The sequence below is a fragment of the Adiantum capillus-veneris genome, chromosome 3 (assembly GCF_014529385.1).
Source record: "Adiantum capillus-veneris isolate H3 chromosome 3, ASM1452938v2, whole genome shotgun sequence".
In the NCBI taxonomy this organism is placed as follows: domain Eukaryota; kingdom Viridiplantae; phylum Streptophyta; class Polypodiopsida; order Polypodiales; family Pteridaceae; genus Adiantum; species Adiantum capillus-veneris.
In genome coordinates, this window is record NC_140933.1 from 131,323,386 (window position 1) to 131,341,669 (window position 18,284).

At 42.9% G+C, this 18,284-nt stretch overlaps 1 protein-coding gene across 1 annotated transcript; it reads left to right on the forward strand.

The window, feature by feature from the left end:
- Positions 1–1,519: 1,519 nt before the first annotated feature.
- On the forward strand, positions 1,520–2,733 carry LOC147461723 (uncharacterized). The gene has a single exon (XM_086509189.1). It carries the CDS (start codon positions 1,560–1,562, stop codon positions 2,319–2,321), a length of 762 nt encoding a protein of 253 aa, XP_086365315.1. The 5' UTR covers positions 1,520–1,559; the 3' UTR covers positions 2,322–2,733.
- The last annotated feature ends 15,551 nt before the right edge of the window (positions 2,734–18,284 follow it).

The window sequence follows — 18,284 nt, forward strand, 5'->3', positions numbered from 1 at the left end:
TGCCCTTATCACCAGAATTTCCAAACAAATTACTGCCAAGAGAAGCATTAGGAACATAATTTTTTCCACTCGCAACAGAACCATAAGAAGTGGCTGCATTGCTGTTACCACCCTTTATTCGAGAAGCAATAAAAGCCTATTCAACTGCACGCTGCCTAGTCTTGTTTTTTTCTAGAAAGTGACTCTTGCAACAGCAATGTGCATAATGCATCAAACTTGACAACTTTAGGATTTCCTTGGATCATAAGTCTGCAAGTACTAGCAAAAGTCTGGTAAGAATCTGGTAAGGCATCAAGAACAGTCTGCACAAGGGAACTGTCTGAATGACTTCACCTGCAGAAATAAGTTGCTCATTGATATCCTTGACACCAGCAAGGAAAGTGTCCATATCATCTTCCTCATGCATAATCTTCGACTCTAGCTCGTTACGCAGCAAAGCAATGTTAGCTTCATTGTGACTTGCATAAAGACCAGCCAAAATATCCCAAGCCTGTTTTGCAGATTTTGTTGAACGAATGTGCGGAACAATGGTGCGCTTCACAGACAACGCAATCAATGCATGAGCCTGCACATCCTTTACATCCCAACGAGATTGTTCTGCCGTAGGCAAAACAACTCTAATAACAGCAATCCTTGCAGCAAGACCTGCCACATCCTCAACATCGCCTACATCCTCAGAACCAGGACGTACATCAATGCCTTGCACAATATTCCAGACACCCTTTGACACATGTATATGTTGCATCATGTAAGCCCACATAGTTAATTGTCCCCATCCAACTTGTCCTCAGCAGCAATCATCTTGAACACATCTGGGTTGTTGTCAACCATGGAAAATGCATGCACCTGATGTAAAAACTGCTCAAAATGAGGAGAAACCGAGTGAGACCAGCACGTGCTATATAGCACAACCCGCAATAGACTGTTGGGACCTGTTATGCAGTATTTGGCACTGACAGAAATTCTGCACAAAATGACAAAATTGCCTGCGCAGACCTGGCTGTAGTGGAAATGAAGAAAGTGAGCAGGCGTGTGCTGGAGCTACTGGCAACTAAGCCTGGGAGGACGTAACCTGCTCTGATACCAATTGTTGGAATTAGGGTTGTAGGAAAACACACATAGCTTGGAGAAGACGAAGGAAGCTCAAGGCACATAATAGAGAGTGTATTACTTAGTGTGCAATGGAAAGATGGATAGCTCTAGAGTGATGGGCGTATATACAATGCACGGGGGAAAAAAACCTCCTAAAGAGGGAAAAAATGCCCCGGCGGTACTAGTGTGTTCACACACATCACTACCACATGTATATGGAAACAGACACGTCCCAGGCTTGAATCTTGTATTGTGCGAGACCTCGCATTGTCATCTTCTGTATATGAACCTATCCATTGTACACTACGTCAGTTCAAATACCGTGAAAAGACAATGGGAAAATAGTAGAAATTACCTTAATTTCTCGATATTTTCTTTTGGTAAAATGGATAAAATGTATTTTCCCGACCTCTGATATTGAACCTTAGTAAACCGCGTTACTAGGGTTCTATTTTCTCCCGTGCACGATGGCGGACGCTCGAGTCTCTGCAGACTTGGTTGCAAAGGCTGTTGAGTCTTTGTTCACGTGGGAGTCTTCAAGGAAACGAAGCAGGGATAGAACCCTTCTGCTTGAGGATGATAAGCTCTTCTACCTTGTTCTTTCTGTCAAAAACGCTGCCCCCGACCAGAGCCGAACCAACCCTTACCAAATTCCCTTGCCCCATCCTCTCTTTGCTCTTGGAGATGGTGCTGCTCAGGAAATTTGTCTGTTCATTGACGACCGCAAGGGCCTTAAGCAGAAAGAGGCCAAGCAAAAGCTTGCAGAGGAAGGCCTCTCCTTATCGAAGGTCATTCCTCTCTCGAAACTTCGGACCGATTACAAGTCTCATGAGGCTAAACGCAAGCTCTGTGGCTCATACGATCTCTTCCTTGCCGACAAGAGTGTGCTGCCTGCTCTGCCGAAGCTTCTTGGGAAGAATTTCTTCAAGAAGAAGAAGCATCCCATCCCTGTAGACCTCAGGAAGAAGGATTGGAAGAAGCAGATAGAGAGTGCTTGTGGCTCCACCTTTCTCTACGTCAAGGGTGGCACTTGCTCAGTAGTAAAAGTTGGCCGGCTTTCACAAAAGCAAGAAGAGGTTTGTGCCAACATCCATGCTGTTGTAGCTGGTGTAGCGTCGTCTATCCCCAAGAAATGGAATAACATAAGGTCCATGTATCTGAAAACTTTGGAGTCAGTTCCTCTCCCACTATACCAGTCTCTACCAGATCTTCCTATGAAAATTGGCTAGATCGGTTGGTGATGTTGCATGTGTGTGCAAGAGCTGGCTGGCCTTGGTTGAGTCTAACTTGGAATGGTAAATGCTTTTGAATACATCTTGATCATTTGCTTGCTCAAGAGTATAGTTGTGAGGAAAAAAAGGCTTGAGCACGGAGCTTGAACTCTTAACTTCGCTGGTGATGTTGACTCAAATAGCTCTGCGATGTGAACTCCAATTTAAATACTCTTGGATGAGCAGTTAGTGGATTGACATTCGGAATCAGTTTTGTAAGCCGGCAGAGGAGTTGCTTTTGAAAGTGCAAATACTAGCTAATTTTTTTCTGTAAATTTAATTAAATGCTCCTCACTCTCGAGTACAGAGAATTGTTAAGTCTGTAGCAAAATCAAGTCCTAGTTTAAGTGTTAGTGTGCATTTCATACTATTGCTCTTCTGTTATATGTCGTGCCCATCTTCTGGATGATGGAATGGTATGCTTCTTCATAGCTACTGCTTATTCTTAATTACTTTTTGGAGCTAATATCAGAACTGACTCTCTTTGCCGGGTTTTAGAGTGAAGTGTTCTGGATTGAACACTGGTCTGGAGACGGGGCTCTTGTGGGCTCATTGCAGTTTTTTAACTGGATCTTTTTGCAATTGTTTGGGTGCTGCAAGACAGTCTCTTATCTGGAGTTTTCTACAAATGTAAGTGTATGCTAGGAAATGTCTGCATCCGAACGAATGCAAGGTTTTAGGCTAGGAAATGCTTGCATCTTTGCACTCGTGGCTTTGATTATTGTCTTGGCTAGGCAAGTTTCTGGTTTAGGAAGCTTCTGCATCGGAAAGTGCAGTAAGATGAATGACATTCTACAGACTCTTTTGCAGAGATTGATACCTTATTGAATGTCAATTTGTAATTAAATTTGGCAGAGCCCTGAAGAATGGCTTGGTATAGAGGTGAATTTTTTTAAACATGAAGGAAAGCCAGTGCGACTGCAAAATGTTGCAGACTGAAATGCCATTTTTAAAGAGAAATCCTACAGTGTTTTTACACAGACTGATGCCATCGAAAATCAATCTGGTAACACATTTTTTGGTAGAGCATTTGAGTGTGTCTTGGTCAGGAGGTGATGTTCTCTTTACTGAAGGGAAGCCAGTGTGACCCCCAAATGTTGCACAGAAATGCCTTCTTTGAAGGAGAAATGATGGTTTATAGTCGGAGGAAGGAAAACATAACAGGGACCCAAAATGCAGCATGTTGACTAAGAGATGTGATGAACAATTGGGTGTTGCACTCCTGCTATGTTCAGATGTTTCATTTGATTAATGTCAAGTGCCATGTCGTGGGATGCATGGGTAGCTAAGTGTGTGGTACATGTTTGGACTCTGGTTTTGATCGGGTTTAGTTTGTGCGACGTATCTAATTCATGTAAGCTTTAAGCTTGGATATGCTACCGTCAGGCTTATGGAAGCTGTTGTTAATGCCATGATCTGCTTGCCAAGAATCACAGTGAGTAACACGGCGGTGTGTGTGCTGCACAACCTCCTTGCCTGGCCACTCTCCGTCATCCCCAGGAGTACTCTATTGTCTCATACGTGCACCTCATGGACTGCCTCATCGACACCGCACAAGATGTCCCACTCCTGGCAGATGCCGGTGTCGTTTGCAACAAACTTGGGAACCATGAAGAGGTGGCTTCTATGTGGAACAAGCTATGTGTGTCTGTCTCCTACTGCAATACCCCCTCACACTCCCATTTTGACCCAACTAGAGACATTATCCAAGAAGCGGTGGAACAGGTGGAAGGCCAACTTTAAGGAGCTGTATTGGGAGAGGCTTTGCTCTTTACTCTTTCCCTTCTACAAACCATTTATACCACATTGGGTTACTATTGATTTTAGCTAATCCCTCCATATGTTCTTCATGGGTGGATATTCTCTCCGGTAGCGGCTACAAAAAGAGAACTTATTCAATTTCGTGTACATCTAGATGTCTAGGTATATAATGTGTTTGCAATACCAAATTTCACAACATTCTTTATCAATAGCCTCTGGTTAAAAATCTCATCGTGTGCCTTCAAGAGGTAAGCATGGGTGATTGCAAGCATTCCAAGTGCCGACATTTCTGACCACAAAAATATAATAGCCAGTTCGGAGCTTCTTTGGCCTTGTTATGTTGTACACACCGTGCAATAAGTGCTGAGTGACTACATTTCAGCCTGCAAAGGGATCAATCATGCAATTGTAGTGTTCTATGTTTTGTGCAACATCATATTTTTCCCTTTATTTGCTCAAAGTACATTTTGTCCTTAGCTTGCAGACCTCATAACAAGCATAAGGCACACTAAATAAAATTGATTGCATCCGGGGCGATGCCCTTCTATTGCATCCATTTAAACCATTTCAAATCTTCTACGAAGAGCTCTTGTTGGGCATTTCCTCAAGCTATAAGTCGTGGAGAGAGATTGTCCTGTAGAAGAAGTTCCAACCAACTTATGGTTCCCATCCGATGGGGCTTGAAGTGAAGCACCCTCCCCCCCGACAACACACACACACACACACACACACACAAAATTGAACATGTAACCAGTTGATGATGTGGATTAGTACGGATTTTTGCAATTTGCATTGACCTACTGACGTGGCAGATTTTGCGAATTGCGATGACAGTTGCCACGTGGCAGCATGTATGAATCTCCGCATTTTGCGGGGTGGTAGCTTTTGGACAACAGATGCTTTTAGAACTTGAAGCTTTTCATATAACTACTTTTGAATGGCCAAGGCCTTTAAATATGAACTATGGGCTACTCCGTGTCTCGTGCGCTCTCTCTCTCTCTCTCTCTCTCTCTCTCAATTCAGTTGTTATTAAAGTGCTAAAAGTCCTTTGAGTCTGTTCTTTTCGTCGGCATGTGGTGCTCGTCCGTGTGACAATGGTATGAGAGCTTCAGGCGTGTGCTTTTTTGAAAGCACACCGATCCTACCAAAGAGCAGACAGAGCAAGACGACGCTTCCAAGTTTCACAGAGAAATTTATCAAAGAATCTTGGTGTCCCAACCCGGACTTATTAGCCACTCCCACCCTTACTTCATCTAGCATCCGGTGCGCTCCTGTCTTCATCGCTCTATCTTACACGGCATAAGCCATTAAGATCACTTGCAAGAGAAGGATCAAATAATTTTTTTCGAGCCGCTGTTTTCCTCAGAAACAATGCCATACAATGGTGGATGGCTATAGCTACCAAGCCGCACACTCCAAGAACTTGGCAAGCTTTCAAGCTACACAGCCATACAGTGGTGGATGCCTATAGCCTACCAAGCCACACACTCCAAGGACTTGGCAAGTTTTCAAGAATTTTTTTCCCTGAAGTTACCTACCTTTTGACATCTTCCTTTGGAGTGTGGCTTCTAGCTAGAGTGGCTTATCCTGAAATGCTTGCCACTTAAACCCTAATAGATTACAACTTGCAGTCTTTGGACATCTTTCAACAGGTGTCTCTCTCGAGCTCATAACCTTGGAGATCTAGTGTGATTATTATGTCTTGGAACTACCATCACCGCCACAGGGACATTGTCTGTTTAAGAGCTTATGGACCATGCTGCTGTCGGCAACAACCTTATGGAAGAAACCTAACCCTAATTTTTGGTGCAAATTTCACGATGGAAAGTTAGTTGTCTTTTCGAGCTCGACTGATGTCGAGATTGCTTTCTAAGTTTGAATCTGTTTGAAAAATTGTTTGGTGATCCTGTTTGGAATTTGTTTGAAATGGATGGTATCTGTTTTAAACCTGTCTTGGTGTCGATTTGAATTGTCTGACTCTGGTTTTAAAACTGGTTTCAATGATTGGTGATTTACTCCCGGTTGGAGTACTCAAGAGAATTGATGTTTGAGAATCCTTGTTTATACTCATGGCCGGACCCTCCTGGTTATTTGCAGGGGGAGTATTGAATGTTTGAAAAGTGCTGTTTTTACTCATGGCCCGGACCCTTATGGTATTTACGGGGTCAGTATTGTTGTTGTTACTCATGGCCCAGACCTGGATGATTATTTACGGAGGGAGTATTCAAAAGTCTGAGCAGTGGTTACTCTCAACACCTCCAAACGACACAGGCTGCGGTCTAGGGGATGTTTGGTTGTAAAAGGTCTGTATATCTCATGGTCCGACCTTTTTAGTTATTTGTGGGAGGAGTTGTTGAACAGCTCATGGCCTGGACCAAGATGGTTATTTGTGGGGGGAGTGTTCATCGACGGCTTTATGTTTCCATGTCTTGTAACATGCATATGTGAGCATTTGTGTTGCATTGTGATGTACCAACCACTAAATATTCCTTATTGGATGAGATTTTTTTGGGAAAGCAACGACCTAGTATATAAAAAACTCTAATTTGGAATGAGAAAACTGATTGTCTCTCGGATCGTCCCTCAGAATGACCCTTGATAATTTTTGAGCTTACTTGAGTTGTTTTGCAGGTATGATGTAACCGCGGATGATTACTTTCTTTCAAGAAGGGGGGATGTCACAAACTGTTGACGTGTCAAGCCACTGAAGAACGGAGCCAACCTGTAGATCCGAGCCGAGGGGTCTAAATTCAAAGAGAAGCAGCAACAGAAGAAGTTCCAAGCAGCTTATGGTTCCCGTTCGATGGGGCCTAAAGTAAAGCAGTCCACCTACACACACACACACACACACACACACACACACACACACAAAATTGAATGCGAACCAATTGATGACGTGGCTGAGCAGTACAGATTTTTGCAATTTGCGTTGACCTATTGACGTGGCATATTTTCGCGAATTGTGCTGACAACTGCCACGTGGTAGCCTGAATGGATTTTCTCGTTTTGCGGACTAGCAGCTTTTGGACAGTAGATGCTTTTAGAACTTGAGGCTTTTCATGTAACTGCTTTTGAACAGCCAAGGGCCTTTAAATATGAACTGTGGGCAGAGACTTTAGGATTCTGTCGTGGGCATATGCAGAGCAAGAGCCACAGAGTGTACCTAAAGAAATACTGAAAGGGGCACCACAATTTGGGGCTAGTGTTCTCTGGGTGGAATTCCGCCACTCCGTGTTGCGTGTGGGCTCTCTCTCTCTCTCTCTCTCTCTCTCTCTCTCTCTCTCATTTCACTTATTATTTACTGAAGTGGTAAAAGTCTGCTCAGTCTCTTCTTTTCCGTCCGCACGTGGTGCCCGTCCCCGTGACAGAGACACTCGCTGAGCATTTTTTGAAAACACCATACGCATATCCAGCAATCAATCAATCCAAGAAGCAGGCTTCTTGTGTTTTCCGAAATTATACACCAAATGCACGAGAAGATCTGCTGACTATCTCATCATGAATTTCTCTTGCTCATATCATCTTTGTGCGTACTGCGACATCCCTTTGAGATGCAAGCATAGGCGATTGCATCTCGAGAGAATCCCTTGCTTCTCCTCTTGAGAAGACAACTACAGAGCTTCATCGCCATGCCCTTGTTGACAGCATGCCGTGCAATCCAAAAGACGACATTCCAGCTAGAAAGCTCCTCAACAATTTCTTGTACACATAAACATGGCATACAGATTGAGCAAATCATTCGCCCAGTACGAAGCTTTTTTCTTGCAAGACCACCTCAGTAACCATACACACAAGAAGTTTTGGACAAAATAATTCCCATAGGCAGTCCCTTGACCCCAATCGTACCTAGCTAGGTATGCGGTGCCTCTCGAGCAGAAGCTCATGATGTTATGTATTGTATGAAAAACACTAAAAAAGATCCTACATGAGAAAATGTTTAAATCTTCTTGTGCGTCTCATTATGAATTTGTTTGCTCATGTCAACTTTTTGTGTATAATGCCATGTGCCTTCAAGATGCAAACAGAGATGATCACATAGGACAACCCCCCCCTCTCCCGGTTCACACTCTTGGAGAATAACCTGGAATTTCCAAGCACAATGCTATGTTTCAAGAGCCCCACTTATGGTCTCCCTATAAATTTGGTTGCCCATGTCAACTCCTTACATAGCTCCACATGCCTTCAAGATGCAAGCATAGGCGATTGCATGTGCAAACAATCTAGAGCTTCCATGAATTGTCTTATTATATACTTCTTCAAGGCATGACTCATCAGTCTTTGGAATACGACAGGTCGATTAGTGTTCATTTGCTACTGTTTTCTAGGTATATCTTCCTATAAATTCATTCAAGGAGATTATATTTACTGTTTAGAGATAAGCCCTCCCTCCACATAATTCTCTGAAAAATCCCAGCTGCCTCACATTGCCCGTGTTAATTGTGAGCATGTCTTGCAAAGAGTGGAGTCCAAGAGATGACATTCCAGATAGGAAGCTCATCAAAGACTTCTTGTGCTTTCAAAAGTAGATTACATGATCATTTCTCTTTTTTGGTGTCAACTACATGCCTTCAAGATTCTTACTCCATGTGAAGAGAAGCCCTCCCGTCAAGGTCGCGGGGGGGGGGGGGGGGGCGCCCCTCACAGCCGCCAATCTGCTGCATGTTCCACAACAAAATTGAGTCACAAGAAGATTTAGAAATTTTCTCATGTAGGAAAAGGGAGACTTTTTTAGTGTTTTTCATACAATGCATAACATCATGCGCTTCTGCTCGGGAGGCACGGCTTGGGGGGGGGGGGGGGGGCGGGGACCCGAGAGGCACGGCTTGGAGGGGGGCCGGCGGTCCCCTACCCCAATCGTACCTAGCTAGGTATGCAGTGCCTCCCTCACAAAAGCTCATGATGTTGCGTTAAGTCATAATGTGGGAATTATTGTGAGAATCTGTCCAAAACTTCTTGTGAGTGCTTGCACCGTTAGATGTAGGACACGTCAACATGCAGAATGAGCAGAGTACACTGACCAATCGTTGCTTTCCATATCCACACAAGGAATTCCCACCTGCAGGGTCAAATTGTGAGAGAGAATTCCAACGCGTTTGCAGCTGACACCTCAGCTGTGGGAATTGCACGAGGATGTGACATCTCAGCCGTTGAAAATTCAGCAAACGCTTGACACCTCAACATTTCTAATTAGTACACCTGCAAGTCAATGATGGTATTCCAAGTCAACGAATGGAATGCATGGAGGTGTCACCACTTGAGCAGCCAAAATGCTCAGAATGCCAGCACCTCAGTTGCTAGTGTCGCTCTGCAGCTCCAGTTTACTACCCCAACGTCGTCACTCAATCCCGCTGTCAATGTTGCTCTACAGCCCGAGTTTGCTGCCCCAGCTCCGCTTAGTCCCACTGCACGTCAACGCCAAGCCTTGCTTCACTCTTGCCCCCAACACTTGACGGGGTAGGGAAAGGTCAGGTCACCAAGTGACCTTTCCCTGTAATGCGGGCGACTGCATGGCGACCGGCGGAGGCCGGGAGCCATGCGGGAGCACGCATTGCAGTGGAAAGGTCACTTGGTGACCTTTCCCGGCCGTCATGTGTCGGGGGGAGGGGGTGACCTTTCCCTGTAATGCGGGCGACTGCATGGCGACCGGCGGAGGCTGGGAGCCATGCGGGAGCACGCATTGCAGTGGAAAGGTCACTTGGTGACCTTTCCCGGCCGTCATGTGTCGGGGGGGAGGGGGGCCAGATGGCAGTCAACTCACGCAGCTTCTTTGTTTTGGTTTGAGCGTAACCGGCAGATGGCAGTTAAGTTGATGTTTGAACAGCATTGCATGACTGCAGTCCAACGACGTTGACAGTGGCGAGACGGCAATGTTGCAACTGCGCTGACAGTGGCAAATTCCCAGTGCTTGCGTGGCAATCATTGGATGCCTGCAGAAATTGAGATTCCGTGCGCTGATGTGTCGGCCTGTGCAGTCATTCTGACAGCTGACGTGAAGAGATTTGATTAGGCAATAGCGCTAATATTCCAAGGGCTGACGTGTCAATGATCGAGCAGCTGCAGCAATGGATTCCGTAGAGGAAAGCCTAGCAGATGGACGGTTGTAATGGGCTGCCCCCCGACCCCCGACCATGACGGGTGTAGGGAACGATCCAGGAGTGACCATTCCCCGTAATCACTATCACTGCATGATGATTGGCGGGGAGTCGAGAGCCATGGTGGCAGTAGTGATTACGAGGGAATGCTCACAGACGGACCATTCTTGGCCGTCAAAGTCTAGGGTCGAGGGACGTGCACTCTACACCATCCACCTACTGGCCATTAAATTGCGGAATCCTGCTGGTCGAGCTTTGGATGCATGACAAGTCAGCAACCATAATCTGCAACATGTGCAGCCAATCAACGGAATCCAAGTCAGCACATGGAACACAGAACGACGAGTAGATGAGACTGCAACGCGTGGATGCACCACCTGAGCAGGGCACTGTATCATCTGCAACACGTCAGCGTGAACAGTGGTCCCAACTGTATTGTTTGGTCGCCTGCAACGCATGATGTGTCAGCTCTCCATTGGCCCCTGCTCCACTGGACTTTGACGGTCGGGAATGGTCGTGCACAGACCATTCCCATAATCAGCGCTCCTGGCCTTCGCCGGTCGCCCTGATTAGTGGGAATGGTCAGTGCACGACCATTCCCTACACCTTCACCTCCTCTCAAAACACCTCGTAGCTTCCCCATTACATTTGGGCATATTCTAAAATAGGCACCTTCGAGGAGACTCCATTTGAATGGGAAGCCCATCGAGAACTTGTAGTGCTTTAATGAATACTCCACACTTTTAAGTGTACACTACTACTTTGCCTGCGACACCTCTCTCTAGGAGGACTCCCCTCAACACTATCTAGCACAGGGTCTTAATGTTCCTTAAGCGGTGGGATCGACAATCGAAAAGTGCGGGCATGAAAACAAAGATGCGCGTAGACGTCGATTGTTGCAAAGTAAACAAGGACATGGGGGGGGGGGGGGGGGGGGGGGGGGGGGTTAAATCACTTTATAATCAAGGGCGCTCGTAGTGGTTTCAACAAACCACACGCGCCTGCATAGTTAGCTTCCAACCGTGAGGTGTCAAGTCTCCGACCCTTGTCCGTGTGTTGACTTTTTGTAGTTTGTAGACCCTTCCCTTGCCTCGAGATTCGTGTGTTTCAAAATTGGCCGTCGATCCCACCGCTTGGGGGTCATTAAGACCCCGTGTTAGATAGTGTTGAGGGAATACTCCACACTTTTTAGTGTACAGTAGTACTTTGGCTACAGTATTTCTCTCTCTCTCTCTCTCTCTCTCTCTCCGCCGGGCTGTCCAATGCGCATTGTCTTGAAGCTAGGATATGAGGAACGTGGGCCTTTATATACATGAGTGTGTGTGACCTGAAAGAAAGAGAGAGAGAGAGAGAGAGAGAGAGAGAGAGCCGGGCTGTCCAATGCGCATTGTCCTGAAGCTAGGATATGAGGACCGTGGGCCTTTATATACATGAGTGTGTGTGACCTGAGAGAGAGAGAGAGAGAGAGAGAGAGAGAGAGAGAGAGAGAGAACTCTGTGCACTGTTAGTGTGCCCTCCCTCATCCCGCTCCTCTACGCTGCCTACCTTCCCTAGCTCCCCGCCACTGTCAATCCCCTCCTTCTTTTTGCTTGCACCCGGGCCCCCAACCCCTGGCTGCTCCTATTACTGCAACATCCGCCCCCACCCCCACCCCAACCCCCACCCCCAACAACTCATCACCTGCTTGTGCCCTGCAAGCCCAAGCCAAGGCAACCAGTCTCTGCTCAGCTGCGGGACACCCCTCCTGCTGCAACATCCGCCCCCACCCCCACCCCCAACAACTCATCACCTGCCTGCGCCCTGCAAGCCCAAGCCAAGGCAACCAGTCTCTGCTCAGCTGTAGGACACCCCTCCTGCTCAACATGTTTGATTGTTGTGGCTTCATACACACCCACAGACATGTATATATATATATATATATATATATATATATATATATCTATCTATCTATCTATATATCTATCTATATATATGTATATTTATCTATCTATCTATATATCTATATATCTATCTATCTATATATCTATCTATATATATGTATATTATATATATATATATATATATATGTATATATATGTATATATATATACATATATATACATATATATATATATATATATATAATATACATATATATAGATAGATATATAGAATCTATATATATATATATATATATAGATAGATAGATAGATAGATAGAGAGAGAGAGAGAGAGAGAGAGAGAGAGAGAGAGAGAGAGAGAGAGAGAGAGAGACTCGCCGCCTCGTGCCTCTCCACGTGTTGCAACCACCACTGCCTTCTAAACAACGCTCGTCCACCGCCCATGGGCAACATATATAGAGAGAAAAAGAGAGAAGGATATATATATATATAGATAGATAGATAGATAGAGAGAGAGAGAGAGAGAGAGAGAGAGAGAGAGAGAGAGAGAGAGAGAGAGAGAGAGAGAGAGAGAGAGAGAGAGAGAGACTCGCCGCCTCGTGCCTCTCCACGTGTTGCAACCACCACTGCCTTCTAAACAACGCTCGTCCACCGCCCATGGGCAAAATATATAGAGAGAAAAAGAGAGAAGGAAGCTTCCACAACTCCACCACCCTATGACCCCACGCCACCTGCCTGCGCATCATCTCCAGATTTACCCTTCTCATGAATTTTTTTAAATTGTGCACACAGACTACATCATTCAGTATACACTAGGACGACTGTGAGACCTGTCCTATGAAGAGAGAGAGAGAGAGAGAGAGAGAGAGAGAGGACACGTAGTGGATAGTGAGCTCTTAGCCAAAAACTGGCAGCTCACCCTAGTTTAATTTATAGAGAGAGTATAAATATATAGTATAGATATAGATGTGAGTAATAGATATTGTGCTAATTAAAAAAATGTTTTTAAAAATCAATAAAAAATTCCCAAGCAAGAAAATGCTAGCAAGTCATAGTTATGTGTAAAATCATTGAAAATCTTATTCACGTCACATGTTCTAACCCAAGTTATACCATATAAATTGCTAGTGGGCAGATGCTAGTATGTTGCAATGATTCTTGCATTGGGTTTTTAAATGGCATCTGGGAAGATGCCTTGATTTCAAAAGGAAAGGAAAATGGGTGCTCGTGGTCGTGGACAACTAGCAGGTGTAGAGGTAGTTGAGTGCAAAAGCGACGGGGATGTTGGACAGCTGGCAGGGCCAAGCGGTTCCGTTAGGGTAGACCTCAAGGAGCATGCACTATTGTGAAGATTCCCATATGTGGTGCATGGCAAGAACACTGATGTACGAGGGGAGAGGCAACAATATAAGTTTTTTTTTAATATGGACAAGCTTGTGCACACAGCAACAAGGCCATCGGGACAGAGTGGCTCAGCCTAATGATTTGTGTATTAGCCCAACATCTTGAGCTCAATAACGGAATGTTGCATAGAAGCTTCATTCAAAGTCACTAGTGAGCTAAGTTCTAATGGGATCTTCAGAGATTCCATCTATTGGAGATGCAATAGAGCTATTATTGTATATTGATGAAAGAGCATGGACGTCATCAACAATAAAAAATGCCGCTCTACACGAAAATGCAACATATTTGTGGTTAAAGTTATTATAAAATTCATTGAGGTGTTTGATCTTTTTTGTGAGTAATCCTCCATAAAATCGGAATGGCGCTTATTAATGAGCGATAGCATGGGCGAGAATGTTAAGAGTTAAAACATGAAGCATTGATTCGTGAAAAACCATTCTTTACAATCTAGAAGCATATCGCTGATTGCTATGAGGCGGTGGATGATTAGGAAAGAGCTTAGAAATTACCATTATGCATTAAAATTAACAAGTAGAGAATGGGCCTCTTACCAATTGTGGATGTTGCTAATGCTGCTCCCACGAATATACATATGTGCAAGCCAACAAAAACCTCTTAGTTTGAAAAACCCAACAAACTCTACCATCTTGCATACTCTTTGGGAAATCGGAAAAGACTCGCTTCAATGTAATCCCAATAAGAAATATTAGTACGTAGCCTTTAGATGTGGCCTCTCTCTCTCTCTCTCTCTCTCTCTCTCTCTCTCTCTCTCTCTCGTCAGGCTACCCAATGCGCATTTGACCTGGATCTGGGATATGAGGACAAGGGAGGCTAGAATCCCTCCGTGTTGATGACACTTTTGCAGTGAATCTATATGCTACAACCAATGATGAGAATGTAGACATTAACTTGGTAAAGTGTATTGCAATAAAAGAAAAGGCAAAATAGAGATACATTGATGATTGGATTTGTTTTAAAAAAAAAAGGCTCTTATGTTGTGCAAAGATTGTACTACAATAAACCCTTTGTTCACATACTTTCAGATCTTGTACGTTGTATCAAGATAACCATAGGACACATGCAAAAAAGAAGACAAATGTACACAATCACCCTAGAATATTATGAAGCAATCTAAAAAAACATTCCATTTGGTATTTGACATGTTGCTCATGGTTTTCTTGTATTTAACATGTAGCTTGTGGCTAATAAAGTTCACTGAAAATGATACATGTGTTGATAAGTACAAGTATGCTGACTAGCATATAGTATAAGATTACTAGCTTACAGCCTATGCTAATTAGCATACTATACATGTGCTACTAGTAGTCTGTATATGCTAACCAACACACAATATAATATAACTACCACACAATACATGCTCACTAGCATACAATATATGCTAGCTACCACACAATTTGTGCTAACTAGCATATAGTGTATACTAACTAGAATACAATATATCCTTACTAGCACACAGTATATGCTAGCTGCTATATAGTGTGTGCTAACTAGAAAACTAGCATACACTATATGCTTACTAGCACACATTGGATGCTAACTACTATACAATGTCGGCTAACTAGTATATATTGTATACTAAGTAGCATACATTATTAAACAAACTAGCTTTCGGTATAAAAAGTAGTTGATTTATTCCCTAACAAGGTATGGTAACTAGCATAGTAGATATTATGCTAACTAGCATCCCGTGTCTACTATCTTGAAAACTAGCCATGCTACTTAACAAAATACCCATTACAAGACATCATTTTTCATCACATTAAAATGGAATACTAGAAGTGATTTCCCAACTCAACTTTTAGATGTTGAAAAGGTAAACTCGTCATTAACTACCAACATTAAATGACATAGAAAAACTCAATACAAGACATCATTTTTCATCACTTTAAAATGGAATAGTAGAAGTGAGTTCCCAACTCAATTTTTGGATGTTGAAAAGGTTATCTCATCATTAACTTCCAACATCAAATGACTTTACGCAAGTTTTAATTTTACAATAAGAGTCAATGTTGCCAACCTCAAAGACCGAAGGCTTGATTTACAAAAAGAGTCAATTGTTCAAAAGGACTACTGCTGTAGAGTTTGAAAATAAAGGGGCCATACTTTCTACTTTTTTTGACTCATTTGAGGGCACTTGTAGTGAATGGGCGGAACATTTTTCATTCTTAGTTCTTGCAAATTTTGCTCTAGGTTTTCTCTTTGCTGCTCCTTTTCTTTGCTTTCCCTCTCCAACCTAGATTTATCATTTCTCTCTTCCTCTGGGTCATATTGCATTTGTCGGAAATGAATCTCATTTTGTCTCAGATCCTCTAGCCCATCGCTTTTGATGTCAAGCAATTTGTTGATGACTACATCAGAAAATGCATTGGAGCTTATGTCAAACACATTATTAGCAACATATCCAACCGAATCATTCGCTTTGCAGCCAAAGGAAAATTCAAGGCTTCAAAGTTTCTATAAGAAATTTTTCTCTCTACTCTGTAGTTTGGTGCTCTAGCTTGGGAGTAATGAGCCAAGCTTATTTTAGGTTTTGAAACACTTTGTAGAAACTATCATCACTTATAAGCGTGTTTTAAATGTTGTGCACCCAAATTTCCCTCCAAAACTCTTTCAAAAACACAGGTTTATTGAAGACCTACCAAGGTTGTGAGGTGCATTGCTCTTGAGAGAAAAATCGGCAATCTTTGGCACCTGCAATTTAAAAATAGTGCTACAAATATTGAAATTGAGAGAAAAAATAGACAATCTTTGGCACCTACAATTTAAAAATAGTCCTACAAATATTCATGAATTTATGATGCATGTTTATGCTCCACATATACACAGTGAAGAACCAAAACACGAGTCTAGAAACCTGCGGGGCTGTCCAAAACACAACCCGCTTATCCTCTACATTGAATTTTAACGTTTCATTTGCATATGCAGGGGGCTCTTTGCCATTAGCTAGTCTCTACAACCCTCACCAAAAGACCATTGAGATCTAGTAAAAGATCCCGCTTTTCATCAGACAGTCGCTTATGCACCTATATTGGGTATGATAGAGGATACAATTCAACATATATGATCTCCCCAATTATGTGAACATAATTTAGGTACTCTTAAATTCTCCAAGAACACTGTGAATAACATTTGAGCTGCTTTTCAATCTCCATTTTTTGTCTTCTTAGATACCTAGCTTGGACAACTCGCCATTTTTGTACTTTTTGTCATTGCATGGCCACATTTATATCAAGCAAGGAAATTAATGTCTATTTCTCTTCCTCTGCAAAAACAATAAAACAACGATACCAAGTGAAGAAGTTATAAAAGAAAAATATGCTGGATTGTTGCTCAACATTATATTTACTCAAAAGACCTTTTCATTGGAAATTAAAAGAAATTACATGCTAGCCAGAAGAGGCCCTAAGAAAAATAGGTTTTCAAAATGGCATAGCCAAAATAGTGAAGGGAATATTAGGTATGGGAACACTAAGTAAAGACATAACAACTGCACATCAACACTCACTTACCTTTACCTTACCTTTGATTTCATGCACGTTGCCCACGTCATGGAAGGGATTTAAGATTCTTGCAACAAAAAGTCTTTGATTACAACCTATATAAGCATGCCATGTATGCTATATAATATGTTTAATATGCTAACTATGTATGCAGCTTAGCATACCATGCATGCTAACTTTCATATTCTATATGCTAAATAACACACACAATATGCTAGTTAGCATATAACTGAATATGTTATATTTTTTTGATTATATTCTACTTAGTACATCTTTATGCCAACTAGTGTCCCCAATTTTATAATTAGCTAGTTAATACACAATATGATAACTTGCAGTCCTAGTGTACTAACTAGCCAACAAAGTAGGCTAACTAGCGTACCCAATATGCTATCTAGCATAACCAATTTGATATTTAGCATACCCAATATTCTTACAAGCAGATCCAATGTACTAGCTAACCTTACCAATCTACTAATTAGCATATCCACTATGTTAATGAGCATATCAAATATCCTAATCCACAAATAAAGTATGCTAATTAGCATACCCAATATGCTCATTAGCATATTGAGTGTGCTAACTAGCATACCTAATATTCTAACAAGAAAATCCAGTGTGTACTAGCCAACCTACAACAAACCTTGTTATTCAATATGCCACTACATTCAATGATGGTGTCAACATTACTTTATTATACTTTTCACTTTAAATATAATTGACATGCCAAAACTTATGCAAACAAGATATGCTTATTGACACATGTGAACTAGCATAAAAAGCATAGCACGATAACATGCTTCTACTTAGTAATTAGTTTGTGTGTGTGTGCGGTCATATGTTGTCGATAATGCTTACTGGCAGGGACAACATCTCTCTCTCTCTCTCTCTCTCTCTCTCTCTCTCTCTCTCTCCCCCCCCCCCCCCTCGCCCAGCCGTGCTATCGCAACAAGTCTCAGGGATACAATAGAGAGAACCAGGAGGAGGATTAGCCCTATGGACGATCTCCTCTAGTTATTTGCCATTGATCTCCGGTACCACCAGCCACATAAACAACATGCCCACCATTGTGATGCTTGCAAATAAGAGGAAGATGCATGCAAGGGTGATGACTTTGGCGATGGTGAGGAACATCAATGTGACCAACCTACACACTGCTTGATTCACAAAGATGGACACCCCCACAACTATGGAGTGGTGTCAAAGTGGGAAACCTCTAAGGTGAGCACACAGAAAATGGGGCCCAAGCCAATGGAGAAGCAG

Coding starts and splice junctions, on each gene's coding strand:
- LOC147461723 (XM_086509189.1), top strand. CDS start 1,560: ATGGCGGACGCTCGAGTCTCTGCAGACTTGGTTGCAAAGGCTGTTGAG.